Source organism: Grus americana, chromosome 27, assembly GCF_028858705.1.
Source record: "Grus americana isolate bGruAme1 chromosome 27, bGruAme1.mat, whole genome shotgun sequence".
Lineage (NCBI taxonomy): Eukaryota > Metazoa > Chordata > Aves > Gruiformes > Gruidae > Grus > Grus americana.
In genome coordinates this window covers 1544228-1558012 of record NC_072878.1, presented here as the reverse complement: position 1 = coordinate 1558012, position 13785 = coordinate 1544228, and the positions used below count along the sequence as shown (strand labels likewise).

Sequence of the window (13785 nt, the reverse complement as noted above, 5' to 3'; positions counted from 1 at the left end):
CTGGGGGAGAGGAAGATGCTGGTTCTCACAGGAGCGGGTTATGGCTCAGGCCGAGGTGCCCCCTGCAGCCATTGGATTTTCTCTGGGGCCAGGGCACAGAGTGCCTCCAGCCCAGGGTGGTTATTAGCCCCTCGGCTGCACACAGACACACAGCACGCTGCAACCACGGCTTTTCATTTCCTGGAAGAATGCACAGGACCAGATTCTTGATAAGCAGCGTGATGAGGGAAATGCAAAAATACAGCTAGGAGCTTTCACTTGTATTTTTAGGCTAATGCCTTATGCCACGAAGTGTTATGTAAAGGCCATATTAATAAGACCCAGCCCTCCCAAAGTCAAGATTAACGATTTCAAGATACTTTTTTGTTTTCCCTTTGCTTTTTACTCAGTAAGGCAAAAAGTAAGTATTCTATAACTTTCTCTCTTAGTTTCTATGGGGACATCCATTGCGACAGCAGAAGTGTAGGTGACTTCCCATTAACTGTTTCTTTACTATACAAGTAAGCTCAAAGGAGTCGCTAATTCCTGCAATGGAATTTCTTGCTCAAAGTTACTAACTGTACACAGTTTCAATCCAGGGCTGCTCCTCTTGAAGGAGATTGATCAGGCATCCCTCACCCCTTCCATCTGGACCTCCAAGCCACACGTACAGCAACTGGCTAAGAAAGCAAATAGAAAACAGCAAAGTTTGCAGGAAGTCTGATATCAAAGAGCCTCCCTCACCAAGCCTTTAGGTATGAGTAACTGTCCTTTCAGTCGCTCTAACAGAGGACTTGTTCCACAAACAAAGGAAAGCATTAAAGTGGAATTGCCACAGTCTGAACTTTATTTAAAACAGCTGAAATCTCATCTGTGTAGTCCTGGGGCAGTATTGCACTTCTGTAACACCCAGGGAAGCTCCAGAACAGCAATGTGACTCTGCACCAGGCCAAGCGTTGAGTCAGGGTACGTTAAGGTAAAGCGTGGAATCTCACCTATGCTGGATCAAGTCCGAGAAAGAAGTAACAGGAATTCTTCCTAAACATTCCTCTTAAAACCTTAAGAGTGAGGGGAAAACCAAAAGGAAGAGCAATTAGAAGATAACTGCAAAGCAAGAGGAAAAACTAAATCTGTGTAAAGGCAGATACTTAGCTCTCCATTAGCTAGGGCAGCTTGCGACTAGTTGCAAAAATGCATGCGCTGACATAGAGGTGAAGGACAAAACAGCCCTTCGCAGTCTTGGAACGCTCAAGTGGAAGAATCTGTGGAAAAGCATGGTAATAATAAAGGGTCGTAGACCCAGCCCAGGCTGCCATCAGTCTTGACCTCTCTGATTAGTTCTTCCATGCTTGGAAGCAACAGGTCTAGTAACGCTTCTCCTCTGGCTGGGCTGTCTGTCACCTGGAATAAGAAATTGTGCTCGACGCACTCCACGACTCTCCTGGGCTGCTTACAGCTTGCTGTGCTGCTTTTCCAGCAGATGCCAGCGGGACTGAAGTTCCCCAGTAGGATCTGAGCCTCTGAGCGTGATGCTTCCCGTAGCTGAAGACAGACGACTTCATCAAAAGGCTCCTCTTGGTCAGGTGGCCTGTAGCAACCACCAGCCATGAGGTTTCTAGCAGCACAATGGTGCTGGGCTCCTCCTCTTTGTTACCCAGGCTGCATCCATTGGTCTAGAGGCACGTCAGCTGGGCTATCGAGCAGGACAACTTTTTTAGAGGAACACACCCTCATCCCTATGAACGTTTCTCAGTTGTTTCCCTGGTGGTTCCTCAGACACCAGCAGTGCCCTTGGCCCTTCTCTGTTGTTCAAAACTCCATCCCCTTTCCCCTGCCAAACCTAGTTTTACATGCAATTGGCCTCTGTCATACGATTTTCTGTCTACTCCCCTCTTTCTTCCTCCCTGCTTCCCCTTCCGCTGCATGTCCCTCATGGGTTTGCATAGCTCTGTTGATTCCAGCATCCCTCCCAGTCCAGGGTCCCTCTGATTCACAGCCATGTCAGTTGAAAAGTCCAGCTGATCTTCCTGGAAGCAGCATCTGTAGTTTCCTGATGGCCCATCCATTAGTGTGCCTGGCAAAGTTCCTTTCCTGTCATTGACTGTGCTTACTTTATCAAGTCTGTGTCTCAGCAGATGTTGCTCCTGCTTGCCCCTTTTTCTCTTGGTTTCCCAAATGAGAAGGTCCCCAATCAGACAACCTTGCTGGAATAAACCCTCTCACCCTCTCACATGCCTTCATCCCTTAGCGTGACTGACCAGCTTTGGTTCCCATCACTGCCTCCCTTCTCATTTGCTGCTCAGGTTTGGCTCCCTGTAGGGTCTTGTCTATGGCTTCCTCCTTTGCTCACTGTTTTAGGATCCCTGGTTGCACTGAAACAGGTCCTTGACCAGATACTCCTAAGGGATCAGACACACTCCTGGCACACCCCCACAGACAGATGAGAGGAAGAGAGGCTTTGGCTGGATGCCGTGAGTGACAGTAAACTATGGATGCTGCTGGTGCAGGTGCCGGCAGTCCCACACCCCCAGAGCAAGGGGTCCTTTTGTGACGGTGTCAGACGGTGACTCCAGGCGGTGCTGGGGCAGCTGCAGGTTCCCCAGGAGGAGAAGCTCAGACAAGCTGCCCCCAGAGCTCCACCAGGGCCGGTGTTTCCTGTCAGCTGAAGGAGGCGTCTGTTCTTTGAGACAGTCCCGCACGGGCTCTGGAGATGGGAGGGAACCGGAGGCTCTCACAGCTCTGGCGGCCCAGCTCTGGCTGGGCTGTTTGTCCCTCCCCGGGTGCCTTCCTGGTGTGCCTGGGGATCCCTGCCCTGGAACACGCCAGGAGCACAGGCACCACTGCTACGGGAGACACGCCGCCACAGCTGCCCCGCCCACCAGCTGCCGGGGGAAGTCCCGCCCCCTCCCAGCAGCCGCAGGGGCCACTTGCCCCGCAAGTCCCTCTCCTCTCCTGGCCATGTGCTCTGCTGGGATTGGCTGGCAGCACCGGCCACCCCTGCCGGGTTACATCAGACCCGGAAGGCCCTTCCCCTACACACACCGTGGCCGCCATTTTGCTCTGGCCACCCTTCCAGGACAGGGGGTCCTGCCGTTCCCTTGCCGTGAGCCGCCGTCTTGGTGAACGGCATACTGCTCTGTGATTGGCTAGCGGCCATTTCTTGACACCGTCACCCCCGTGTGTTCTCAAGCAGCCCCTGTGATTGGCTGGCAGGACCGGCCGCCCCGTCCTGCTGTCCTCAGGGGCGCGTCACAAAGGAAGCGCCCTGTCATTACATAGAGGGAGGAGGCCGCTACTGCCTGCCTCCTTTCATCCTGCCTGGTGATTGGCTGGCAGCCATTGTTGACAGCATCATAGCCAGGTGTTCTCAGGCAGCCTTGCAATTGGCTGCCTGTCTCCTTTGGTCCAGGAAGTGCTCAAATACGAAAAGAGATACCATATATATGATATATAGAAATAGATTTATAACAGGGGGTGTATAATTATATTAAGAAATTTATTTATTTATTTATAAATAGATACAATACTTTAATATATCATTAATTATAATGATAATATAATTTAATATATTTTATAACATATTAATTATATTAATTATTATATAATGATATATGCGGTTTTTACATATACATTTCTAAAGCTACAGAAAGAGCTTGTTAGGTCACAGCTTCCGTAGTAACTGATAGGCCAAGAGTAGCCTCATGGCTTGTGTAGATGCTTGTGAGGTCACTGGAGACTGAATACCTCAACAACGAGTACATGGCATATAGGAGGATATGTGCTTGTGAGGTCACTCTCAGCTGAGGAGCTGATAGGCCTGGAGCAGGCCCATGGACTGTGTAGGTTGTTATGAGGTCACTGCTTCCCGAATAGCTGACAGGGCAGGAGCAGGCAGATGTCTGTGTGGGTGGTTGTGAGGTCACTGGTTCCCAGGTAGCTGGAAGGCCAGGCGAAGGCCAAAACCTTGTGTAGGGGTTAGTGAGATCATTAGTGCCTGAGCACTTGCTAGGCCAGGAGAAGGCCCGTGGGCTGTGCAGGTTCTCATGAGGTCTCTCTTGCCTGAGGAGCTGATAGGCCAGGAGCAGGCTTATGGATAGTGTAGGTGCTTGTGAGGCTCCTGGTGCCTGAGGAGGTGATAGGCCAGGAGCTGGCAGATGTCTGGTGAATGTCCTTGTGATGTCAGTGGTGCCTGAGTACCTGATAAGCCAGGAAGAGGCACATGGCAGTGGTAGATGCTATGACATCACCTGTGGCTGAGTAGTGGATAGGCCAGGAGTATGCCCATGGCTTGTGCATGAGCTCATCATTTCCCTGCTGCTGGAGTAGCTTTTAGGCCAAGAGCAGGGATATGGCTTGTGTGGGTGCTTCTGATGTCATCAAAATAATATTTAGACCCCACCCAAACATGGCTTTTTGGAAGAACCAACATCAGCAGAAGCCTGTACACAGCACACACACACACACGTGTGACAGCGTGAGTCATGAGCACACAGCAGCACACAGTAGGAGGGTGTGAGGTCACGGTCACTGTAACTCCCGAGCAGAGAGCGCTGGCAGTGGGAGGGCTGTGAGGTTACCGTCAGTCTAAGTGCTGCTCAGAGAGTGGTGGCACTAGGAGGGTGTGAGGTGACGTCAGCGACGGCAGCCCGTGGCTGTGGGGCTTGGTGCCGAGTGGGCGTGTGCATCAGAGGGGCATGCCGGGGGCCGGGAGCTGCCCAGCCCCGTGCCTGCGAGGCCGAAGGAGCAGCCCCTGCAGCCCTGGCTGGAGCAGTCGGGGTGGGGGTGGCTCGGGGGCCCCACAGGGTTGTGCCTGGGCACGGTGCCAGGAGGAAACCACAGACTGCCTGCCAGGGCGCTGCGGGGGGAGCGCGGTGAGTGCTGCCAGGCCACGTGGGCTGTGGTTTGTGCACCTGCAGGCTCCGGCTCCCGATCTGCCCGCGGGGAATAACGGCCCCTGGGTGACACGCGGAGAGTCAGGGACACGTCTGAGCCTCGGGGCTGCGTGTCTGCTGCCAGGGCAGGGACATGTCCCAGCTCGGGCTCCTGCGAGGGACCCGCCGTGGGGCTCTGCGGGGAGGGACGGGTGAGCCAGCAGTCCTGGCATGGAGCTCTTCCCCTGGCCGAGGACTTTTCCCAGCTGCTGCTCCCAGCACAGCGGGGGCTGTAGCAGGGGCAGGGGCTGTTTCCTTTCCAAGCTGACACAGCTCCGTGGTTCCCATGGCTTGACGGTGCCTGGACACTCATGCCTTGGCTTCTTGGGTGAGCCCAGCAGAGGAGATGCTCATTGCTCCCCGTGCCCACAGCAGGGGTCGAGGGGTGACAAACCCATTTCCCCTCCACACCCAGCTTGTCCCGTGACGATCCCCCACTGCAGTGACCATGACACCCACAGCGAAACATCTATGTCCCTCATATATGGTCATGAACGGCGCTGGAGAAGTTCATTGGAGGGCTTGGCTGTGTCGGAGGGGAGATCGCTCCCGATAATGTCTAAAAAGGTGCTGCTGCTTTGATTGGCTCCTCCTGCAGCTGGATCGGCATCGACAGAGATATATTACCCTCCCATGATTGTTGTCCCTGTGAGTCCCCAGGAGGCGTGAGAGGGAGTGGGGTTCCGCAGGGCTGTGCCAGCAGGGCAGAAGGCTGAGGATGGGGATGGAGGGACTCCTGTCCCCTCAGGTGCTGTGGCTGCTCCTCTGGCTGCAGCTGTGCAGGGGTAAGTGCCGACATCCTTGTCCCAGAGATGGGGCCAGCGGGCACCAGTGGGGTCATTGGGACACCCCTTGGAATGGGGTTGCTTTGAAGGTGCCGCTGAGGTGAGGGACAGATGTTACTCCAGTTGATGGAACTTCTGCCTTTGCGTGTGCTCTCTGGGTGGGAGAGGGAGCTGTGGGCCTGTGGGCACGGGGCTGTACAGGGGTTTCTGGGCTGGTGAGGAGACGGTGCCCTGTGCAGGGCCGGGCACGGTGCGCGGGTTGGCATGGGCAGGGGGTCATTGAGGTGGGAGGAGGTGCTGCAGGCTGTGGGGTGGTGAATGGCCCAGCAGGGCCAGAGCTGGGCACCTCCAGCCCTTTGCAGGACATGGAGAGAAAAGGGACCCTGACACTGCCCTGGGGACAGCGTGGAAGGAGGAGGGCTCCCACGCTGGTGCCTGTGACTCAGCCTGGTCAGGAGGTACCTCCAGACCTGTGGTCTGTGGCTCGGTGCTCTCCTTGCCATTCTCATTTTGGTGTTTGAAGGGGCTGCGGAAGTGAGGCTGGAAAATGGTGGCGGACGCTGTGCTGGAAGAGTGGAGGTGAAACAAGAGGGCCAGTGGGGGACTGTGTGTGGTTTTGACTGGGACATGGCTGATACTGCAGTGGTTTGCAAGCAGCTGGACTGTGGGTCTGCTGTTCAAGCTCACAAGTACGGATACTTTGGGCCAGGATCTGGCCCCATTTGGATGTATGGCGTTCAGTGTGACGGCAACGAGTCTGCCCTGTCTGACTGCACAAACACAGAATTTTATCGAGATTACTGTGATCACATTCTGGATGCTGGAGTTACATGTTCAGGTAAGGGGCCAGCCTGTCCCCTACCTTTGTGGCTGGGATGGGGGAAGGGACCTGGCTGTGCCCTCAGGGAAACATGGGGGTACTGGAGAAGGGCCCAGTGTGACCAGTCACCCTGCTGAGCTGGGACTGTCATTGCTGGTTTCCCTGGTCCCTGAGGAAAGCCCAGGGGGAACCTGCCACTGCCTGACCCCTGGTGTGGCTCAGCCCACCCTCCGTGGGTGCCTGGGGCTGGGACATGAAAGCCCACCATGCCCTGCAGTCTCTGTTGGTTCCCATCTTTCTCCTCCTGTTCACACAGGAGCTGTCTGGCAGCACCGAGGACCTGTTTCCCCCATGCCAGAGACACTGAGAGCAGCTCACGTGGCCACCCACAGCCCCACGGAAGGGCCCAGGGTCATCGGGGACTTCTGGATTGTGTTCACTCGCAGGCCCGAGCCCCCCAAAGCTGAGGGTCTGCTGAGAGGGGAGCAGCACTGGGCTTGGGCAGAAGAGCAGGGTGGCCCATGGCCACCTCATGCCTCTTCCAGGGTCACCCCATGAGAGCCAGCCCAGAGGGAAACACCCCTGTGCAGGCAGTGCTGACCTGCTGCCCAGCCTCTCCTGCCTACCCCAGCCCCTGGCTGCCCTGTGTCACAGGGCCTTGGCCAGCACTTGCTGGCTCTCCTTGGTGCCTGTCCTTGCACTGGGAGCGCGTGTCAGCCCAGGGCTGCTCCTCTGCCCGCTCTCCTGCCTTCTGACCAGCTGTTGGCCAGGGCTGTGCACGCCTGGCACTGCACTCTGGCCCTGGCTGAGGACCCTCCCCGGGCAGGTGCTGGAGCTGGGGGCTGGTGCAGACAGTGACTGTAGGTACACCCGCACTGCATCTGTGCCCTGTGACATGTCCCATCTCCCAGCAGTGCCCCAACAGCCCGAGAACCATGTGGGACTGGGGTGCATTTCTGGTGGCTCCAAGGGGTTCCTGCGCCTGGCCCTGAGCTGGGTGGGGCAGAGCAGGCTGCAACAGCCAACAGCACCTGGGCCCATCTCCTTGGGGCCAAGAGCTCTGGGTGCTGCAGGGCCTGGGGCCAGTTCCTGGCAGCCCAGGGTCTCCAGAATAGCAGCAGTTGACTTAAGTGGTGCCTGTGGGTTTGGGAGAAAAGCCAGCCCCCGAGTGCTGCGCTGATTTATGAAGAGTGGTCGGGGGGTCTCTGGTGTGTTTGTGCCATCAGCACCCACTGGCAGCAGCTGGGATAGTTGTGAGGCTCTTTGCCTGTGGCCACCTTGGAGATGAGGTGAGGCATGGCCAGGCAAAAGCCAGAGGGCTCTGGGACCTCACAGGGGTCTTTGGTTGCTCCAGGATTTGTCCAGCTGGTTGGAGGGGACAGCCCCTGCTCAGGACGAGTGGAGATCTATGACAAGGACCAGTGGAAAGCTGTCTGTGACTCAGACTTTGGTCCCAAAGCCGCTGACGTGGTCTGTGGGGAGCTGCAGTGCGGCGTAGCCCTGTCCATGCCTGGGGCAGCTCATTTTGGAAAAAGTGGTGGTTCCATCTGGGACAGAGAGCTGCAGTGTTTGGGGAATGAATCCCTTCTCGCCTCCTGCCCAAGAGGGTCCCCCAGGGACCAGCCCTGCACCCAAGCCAACACTGCCGGTCTCACCTGCACAAGTAAGGACTCAGGGTGGGGTGTTGAATGCTGAGTGTGAGCTGGGGACGGGGAGCAGGACGGGGCCTGTACTGTGCTGGGTGTGAAGTCAGGAGGGGTGATGTGGTTTTCTACAGCCCTAAGAGACTGCAGAAGGAGCAGAAAGGAAGGCTGTCCCTCTAGACTGTCCCCCAGCTACCGACGCTGTAAGAGCACCAACGCAGCCTCTCTCATCTTCCTCTGTCCCCAGAGTACACAGGGTTCAGGCTGGTGAATGGCAGCACAGCTTGTGATGGAAGAGTGGAGGTCCAGGTGCTGGGGACCTGGGGCACCCTCTGTGCTTCCCGTTGGGACCTCTTGGATGCCCACGTTCTCTGTCGCCACCTCAACTGTGGGTTTGCTGAGTCCATTCCTGGAGGAGGGCACTTTGGGAGAGGCACGGGCCCCACCTGGAGAGAGTCATTCCACTGTGATGGGACTGAAGGCCACCTGGGATGGTGCCCAGTGACTGCCCTGGGAGCCTCACCATGCTCCCACGAGAATGTCGCTGCTGTCATTTGCTCAGGTGAGTGCTGGGAGAACACAGTGTTGACTCCATTTTCCCCTGGGGTGTGACATGGCCACCCAAAGCAAGGGACCCCATGGCAGCAGCAGCAGGGTGAATTTGTCCCTGGAGAAACCCCAGCTTCACCAGGAGTGATGTGGAGATCTTGATGTGCTCAGACTGAGCACTCTGATGTGGGAGAGCTGAGGACTGAGCTAGGCCTGGGGTCCCCTGCTCTCATGCTGTGGGACAGGCCCAGGATGGGGCTGTGGGGCTCAGCTCCATCCCTCCGGCTGCAGACAGCCCTGTCCCAGACCCACAGAGAGTCCCACAGAGCCCAATCCCACACCCAGAGGGGCTGCCTGCCTGTCCCCAGCAGCAGCAGCAGCAGCAGAGCAGGGGTGTGAGCTGCAGAGCAGGACTGGGCTTTGCCCTGGCTTCTGCTCAGCACAAGACCCAAGCTGGGCCTGTTTGGTCAGAAAGGGCCCCCTCGCTCTGCTCCCTGCCAGGGACACTGGCTCCCAGCCCCCGTTCCCCAGGGGCGCAGAGAGGGACAGAGATGTGTGTGCTGCCCCGTGTCTCAGCAGTGCCAGTGCCAGCTTGCTGAGGTTGGGCAAGGCTTGTCCTGGTGCTGCCCATCCCCAGGCCATTGCACCACCTGCTGCTCCCTCCTGCGGGAGCTGCCCCATCTGCCTCAGCAGGGACGTGCTGGGTGGTTCTGCCCCAGCAAGAGCCAAGAGAGTGTCTTGCCCAGGAAGGCTTAGGGACTGGGAAACCAGCAGTGTGGAAACCTGCTCCTGAAGCTCAACTGTGGAGGGCTGGGGGCAGGCAGATGAGCTTCAGGGCACAGTGAGGTTTCCAGAGCCTGGAGAGGCACCTCAGGTTCCTGGGCTCTCTGGTGCTGCTGAGGGCTGGGACGTGGCTGCTCTCCCCAGGCTCAGCCAGCTCCGCATCCCTGCGGCTGGTGGGTGGAGAGAGCCGGTGTGACGGGCGAGTGGAGATCTTCCAGCGCGGGACATGGGGCAGAGTCCTGGATGACCAGTGGGACATGCAGGAGGCCAGCGTGGTGTGCCGGCAGCTGCGGTGTGGAGAGGCAGAGACAGCCTACAACCCCCCGAAGCCTGAGAGAGGGACAGGTCCCGTGGGGCTGCGAGGGGTGCAGTGCTCAGGGCATGAGGCCAGCCTGACCCTCTGCAACACCTCCCTGGCCGAGAGTGCGCTGGCAGCAGGGATTGCAGAGGATGTGGGGGTCGTTTGCTGGGGTGAGTGGCACTGCAGGGGCCCCCCAGGCTCTGGGCTGGGTGGGCACCAGCCCCTGACAGCAACTGGGGTTTCTTCCCGCTGCAGGGAGCCGGCAGGTCCGGCTGGTAAACGGGTCCGGGCGCTGTGCTGGGAGAGTGGAGATCTACTACCAGGGCAGCTGGGGGACCATCTGTGATGATGGCTGGGACCTGCCCGATGCCACTGTCGTTTGCCACCAGCTGGGCTGCGGAGGGGCGGTGGAGGCGGTTGGCTCTGCTCGGTTTGGGGAAGGCTCTGGGCAGATCTGGCTGGAGAGTGTGAACTGCTCCGGGGCTGAAGCTGCTCTCTGGGACTGCCCGGCAGGGTCCTGGGGGAAGCACGACTGCGGGCACAAAGAGGACGCAGGAGTCGTCTGCTCAGGTCTGTGCTGGGAGCTGGGAGCTGTGGTGGGAGCCCAGTGCCTGGGGAAGCCGGGCTAAGGGGAGAGCTGGCAATGCTCGAGGCTGTCGCTGGCTGCCTCTGAGCCCCTGCCCAAGGCCATCCTGGGGACACCCATGCACAGGTCCCCTCAGTCCCATCAATGGTCTCTGAGGAGCTCAGTTGTGCCCATGGGTTAGTGGGGAAGGCAGGGTTGTCTGTCCACCAGGGACTTGTTGGAGAGAGTCCAGAGCAGGGCCACGAAGCTGATTAGAGGGCTTTCCTGTGAGGACAGGCTGAGAGAGTTGGGATTGTTCAGCCTGCAGAAAAGGCAGCTCCAGGGAGATCTAATTGCAGCTTACCAGTACCTGAAGGTGCCTACAGGAAAGATGGTCAGGGACTGTTTATCAGGGAGTGTAGTGACAGAACAAGGGGTAATGGGTTCAAGCTGAAGGAGGGTCGATTTAGATTAGATGTTAGAAAGAAATTCTTTACTGTTAGAGTGGTGAGGCCCTGGAACAAGTTGCCCAGAGAGGTTGTGGATGCCCCATCCCTGGAAGTGTTCAAGGCCAGGTTGGATGAGGCTTTGGGCAACGTGGTCTAGTGGAGGGTGTCCCTGCCCGCAGCAGGGGGGGTCAGAACTAGATGATCTTTGAGATCCTGTCCAACCCTAAACATTCTATGATTCTATGAATTTTCTCTGTCCATTGGTGCAAGGGGGACATGCTGGCCATACCTTTGCCTGGCTGAGGGCATGGGGGCTGCAGGGGTAACCCTGCTCCCACAGCTCCAGACCAGCCTGTTCCCCCTCGGTGCCTTTCATCCCAGATTTCGTGGCCCTGAGGCTGGAGAACAGCACCAACTGCTCCGGGCGCCTGCAGGTTTTCTATAACGGGACATGAGGGAGCGTTTGCTCCAACTCAATGACTCCCAAAACGGTGTCGCTGGCCTGCAAGGAGCTGGGCTGTGGGGATGCAAAATCCTTGGAACGATACCCGACCTCTGGCAGGCTGACTGGCCCCGCCTGGCTGGATCGCGTGGAGTGTGGGGAGAGAAACAGCTCCTTCTGGCAGTGTCCCTCTGCTCCCTGGGACCCACAGTCCTGCGATGACCTGCGAGATGAGACCCACATCAGCTGCAACGGTAACTCTGAGCCACCCGGGCACCAGCATCCCCAGCTCCTGCTCCCTGCTGGGCATTGTCAAACGCAGAGGCAGAGCCCACAGGGGCTTTTCCTTCCCATGCCAGACCCTCCTGCTGCTGCTGCTGCTGCTGGTGGCACAAAGGGGACTTCAGCTCTCAGAGCCCCACACATTCACCAGCAGTTGCCAGCCGGGCTCCCAGCAGTGCCTGGGGGAGGCAGAGGTGTCTCCAGGCAAGGTCTCGGAAAGGACCTGTCAGGGCTCCAAGGAGCGTCCCCTCCTCCTGCTGCTCTGTGAACCAGGCTCCCTTTGGGGCTGAGCAGTCAGGGTCCCCCACCGTGTGCCGTGTGTGTCCCCTGAATGACCAGGGTTCAGCTGCATCCATGAACGAGGTGGCACAGGGATGTGCGAGCAGAACTCAGCCCCGCTGTCTGCCACACGACCCCCCTGCAGCAGCCCCTTCACCGCTGCATTTCCTTCTCCAGGGAGACAGCCAGAAACACCCCCGGCCCTGGGGGCCACATGCCCAAACTCCACGAGCTGCACAGGTAGCTGCTCCTCTGCGTGCCTGTCTCAGCTGGCAGGGCTCTGCCTGCTGTCCCATGCCCTGAGAGGTCTCTGCCTTCTCCAGACAGGGAGAAGATTCGTGCCGTGGGAGGCGAGAAGGGGTGCTCGGGCAGAGTGGAGGTGTGGCACCGTGGCTCCTGGGGGACGGTGTGCGACGACTCGTGGGACATGCAGGATGCTGAGGTGGCATGCAGGCAGCTGGGCTGTGGTCCCGCAGTGTCTGCCCCGGGCGAGGCTGCCTTTGGGGAGGGGACGGGCCCCATCTGGCTGGAGAAGGTGGAGTGCCGGGGGACAGAGCCGTCTCTGCAGGACTGCTGGGCCCAGCCTGGGGACAGCGGTGCCTGCCGGCATAAGGAGGACGCTGCCGTGAACTGCTCGGGTGAGGGGCAGGGCTGGGACCCCTCATGGGGATATTGGCAAGGAGCTGGGACAGGCGTTTTCCCTGCTGGGTCCCAGCATGGCTGTAGAGCTCCTGAGAGCAAGGCTGTCTGTGCAGAGCCTGGGAGCCTGGTGCCAAGTGGGCAGCAGCTTCTGTGGGGCTGGATGTCCTCCAGCCTCTGCCTGCAGGGCCCTGCAGCCCCCAGGGGCATCTCCTGGGCTGCCTGCACTGTCCTGCCCATGGCCCTGGGCTCCTTCCTGGCCACCCTGACCAGCCCCGCAGGAGGGACACTTTGGGTGGGATGTGTCAGGGATGTCCGCACATGTGCACACACACACGGCGTGCCAGAGAGGAGGCTCCCTGGTACCTGCACACCCAGCCTCTCAGCCCTGCTCTCCTTCTCCTCCTCTGCAGCTGCACCCAGGACAGCAGCACCAACCCCCCGAGCAGGTAAGCTGTCCTCCCCGTCAGCGCTGGGTCTTCCCAGGGCCAGGCTGTGACCCACAGCCGGAGGGAAGGGGCTCCTTGCTGGGGTGTGAAACTCCCAAGAGGTGTCCCCGGGTTAGCGGTGGGGGAGGGGTTTCGGGAGGGCTGTCATTACCCGGTAGGGTGGGAGCTTCCCCATCACTCCCTCCCCTGGGGTCCCTTACCCCCCCGGTGTAAGGGGGGGTCAGGACTGGGCTGTCCCAGCCCCCCACCTCTCCCAGGCCTGCTGCTGCTATTTCTATGTTCCTGCCCATGCAGATCCCACCCAGGGCCGTCCGACGGGCAGCAGGAGAGTCTCATTGCCTGTCATCATCTGCATCATCCTGGGAGCCCTTCTCTGCCTGCTCCTGGCCCTCCTGGCCGGGCAAGTGTGGAGTGCTAGGGCTGGGCGCAGAGGTGGGTCCTTCCCCCACGGTCCATGGGGAAGATGCCTCCTGGCAAGGCCAGGGGTGCTGTGGGGTGTCAGTGAGGGGTACAGGCAGAGCTGGGGGGACCAGAGTGTGTGCTGCCTGCATCCCCATGTGCTGCCCCATTGACTGCCTGACCGTGATCCACCAGCAGCAAGGGGTAGAGAGAGTCCAGACTCGGGGGGAGTTTAGGGATGGGGCAAGGAGAGCAATGGCCGAGCTGGGCTGGGGGAGATGGGAGCAGAGGAGAGACAGGTGAGGATTTGCCACTGGCAGTGCTCTGGGCAGCTCTGGAGGGGGCTGTGGGGCAGGGGAGATGCTGGGCGAAGCATGGGACAGCAGGGTCCATCCCTGTGGCGTCAGGCCCCCAGGCTGTTCCTCTGTCCCACCCTTACCTACCCCCCAGCAGGGCAGGGGCCGTGCTATGGATCCATGGGGAGGGAGGG

General features: G+C 58.9%; 1 protein-coding gene across 1 annotated transcript in view; it reads left to right on the top strand.

The window, feature by feature from the left end:
- Nucleotides 1-5593: 5593 nt before the first annotated feature.
- Nucleotides 5594-13785, top strand: part of LOC129196873 (scavenger receptor cysteine-rich domain-containing protein SCART1-like) — a 9991-nt gene continuing 1799 nt past the window's right edge. Inside the window, 8 exon segments of the mRNA XM_054804844.1 lie at nucleotides 5594-5695; nucleotides 8406-8724; nucleotides 9645-9961; nucleotides 10047-10361; nucleotides 11187-11501; nucleotides 11986-12048; nucleotides 12132-12446; nucleotides 13191-13328. Coding sequence (XP_054660819.1) covers nucleotides 5629-5695; nucleotides 8406-8724; nucleotides 9645-9961; nucleotides 10047-10361; nucleotides 11187-11501; nucleotides 11986-12048; nucleotides 12132-12446; nucleotides 13191-13328 — 1849 coding nt within the window. The 5' untranslated portion in view covers nucleotides 5594-5628.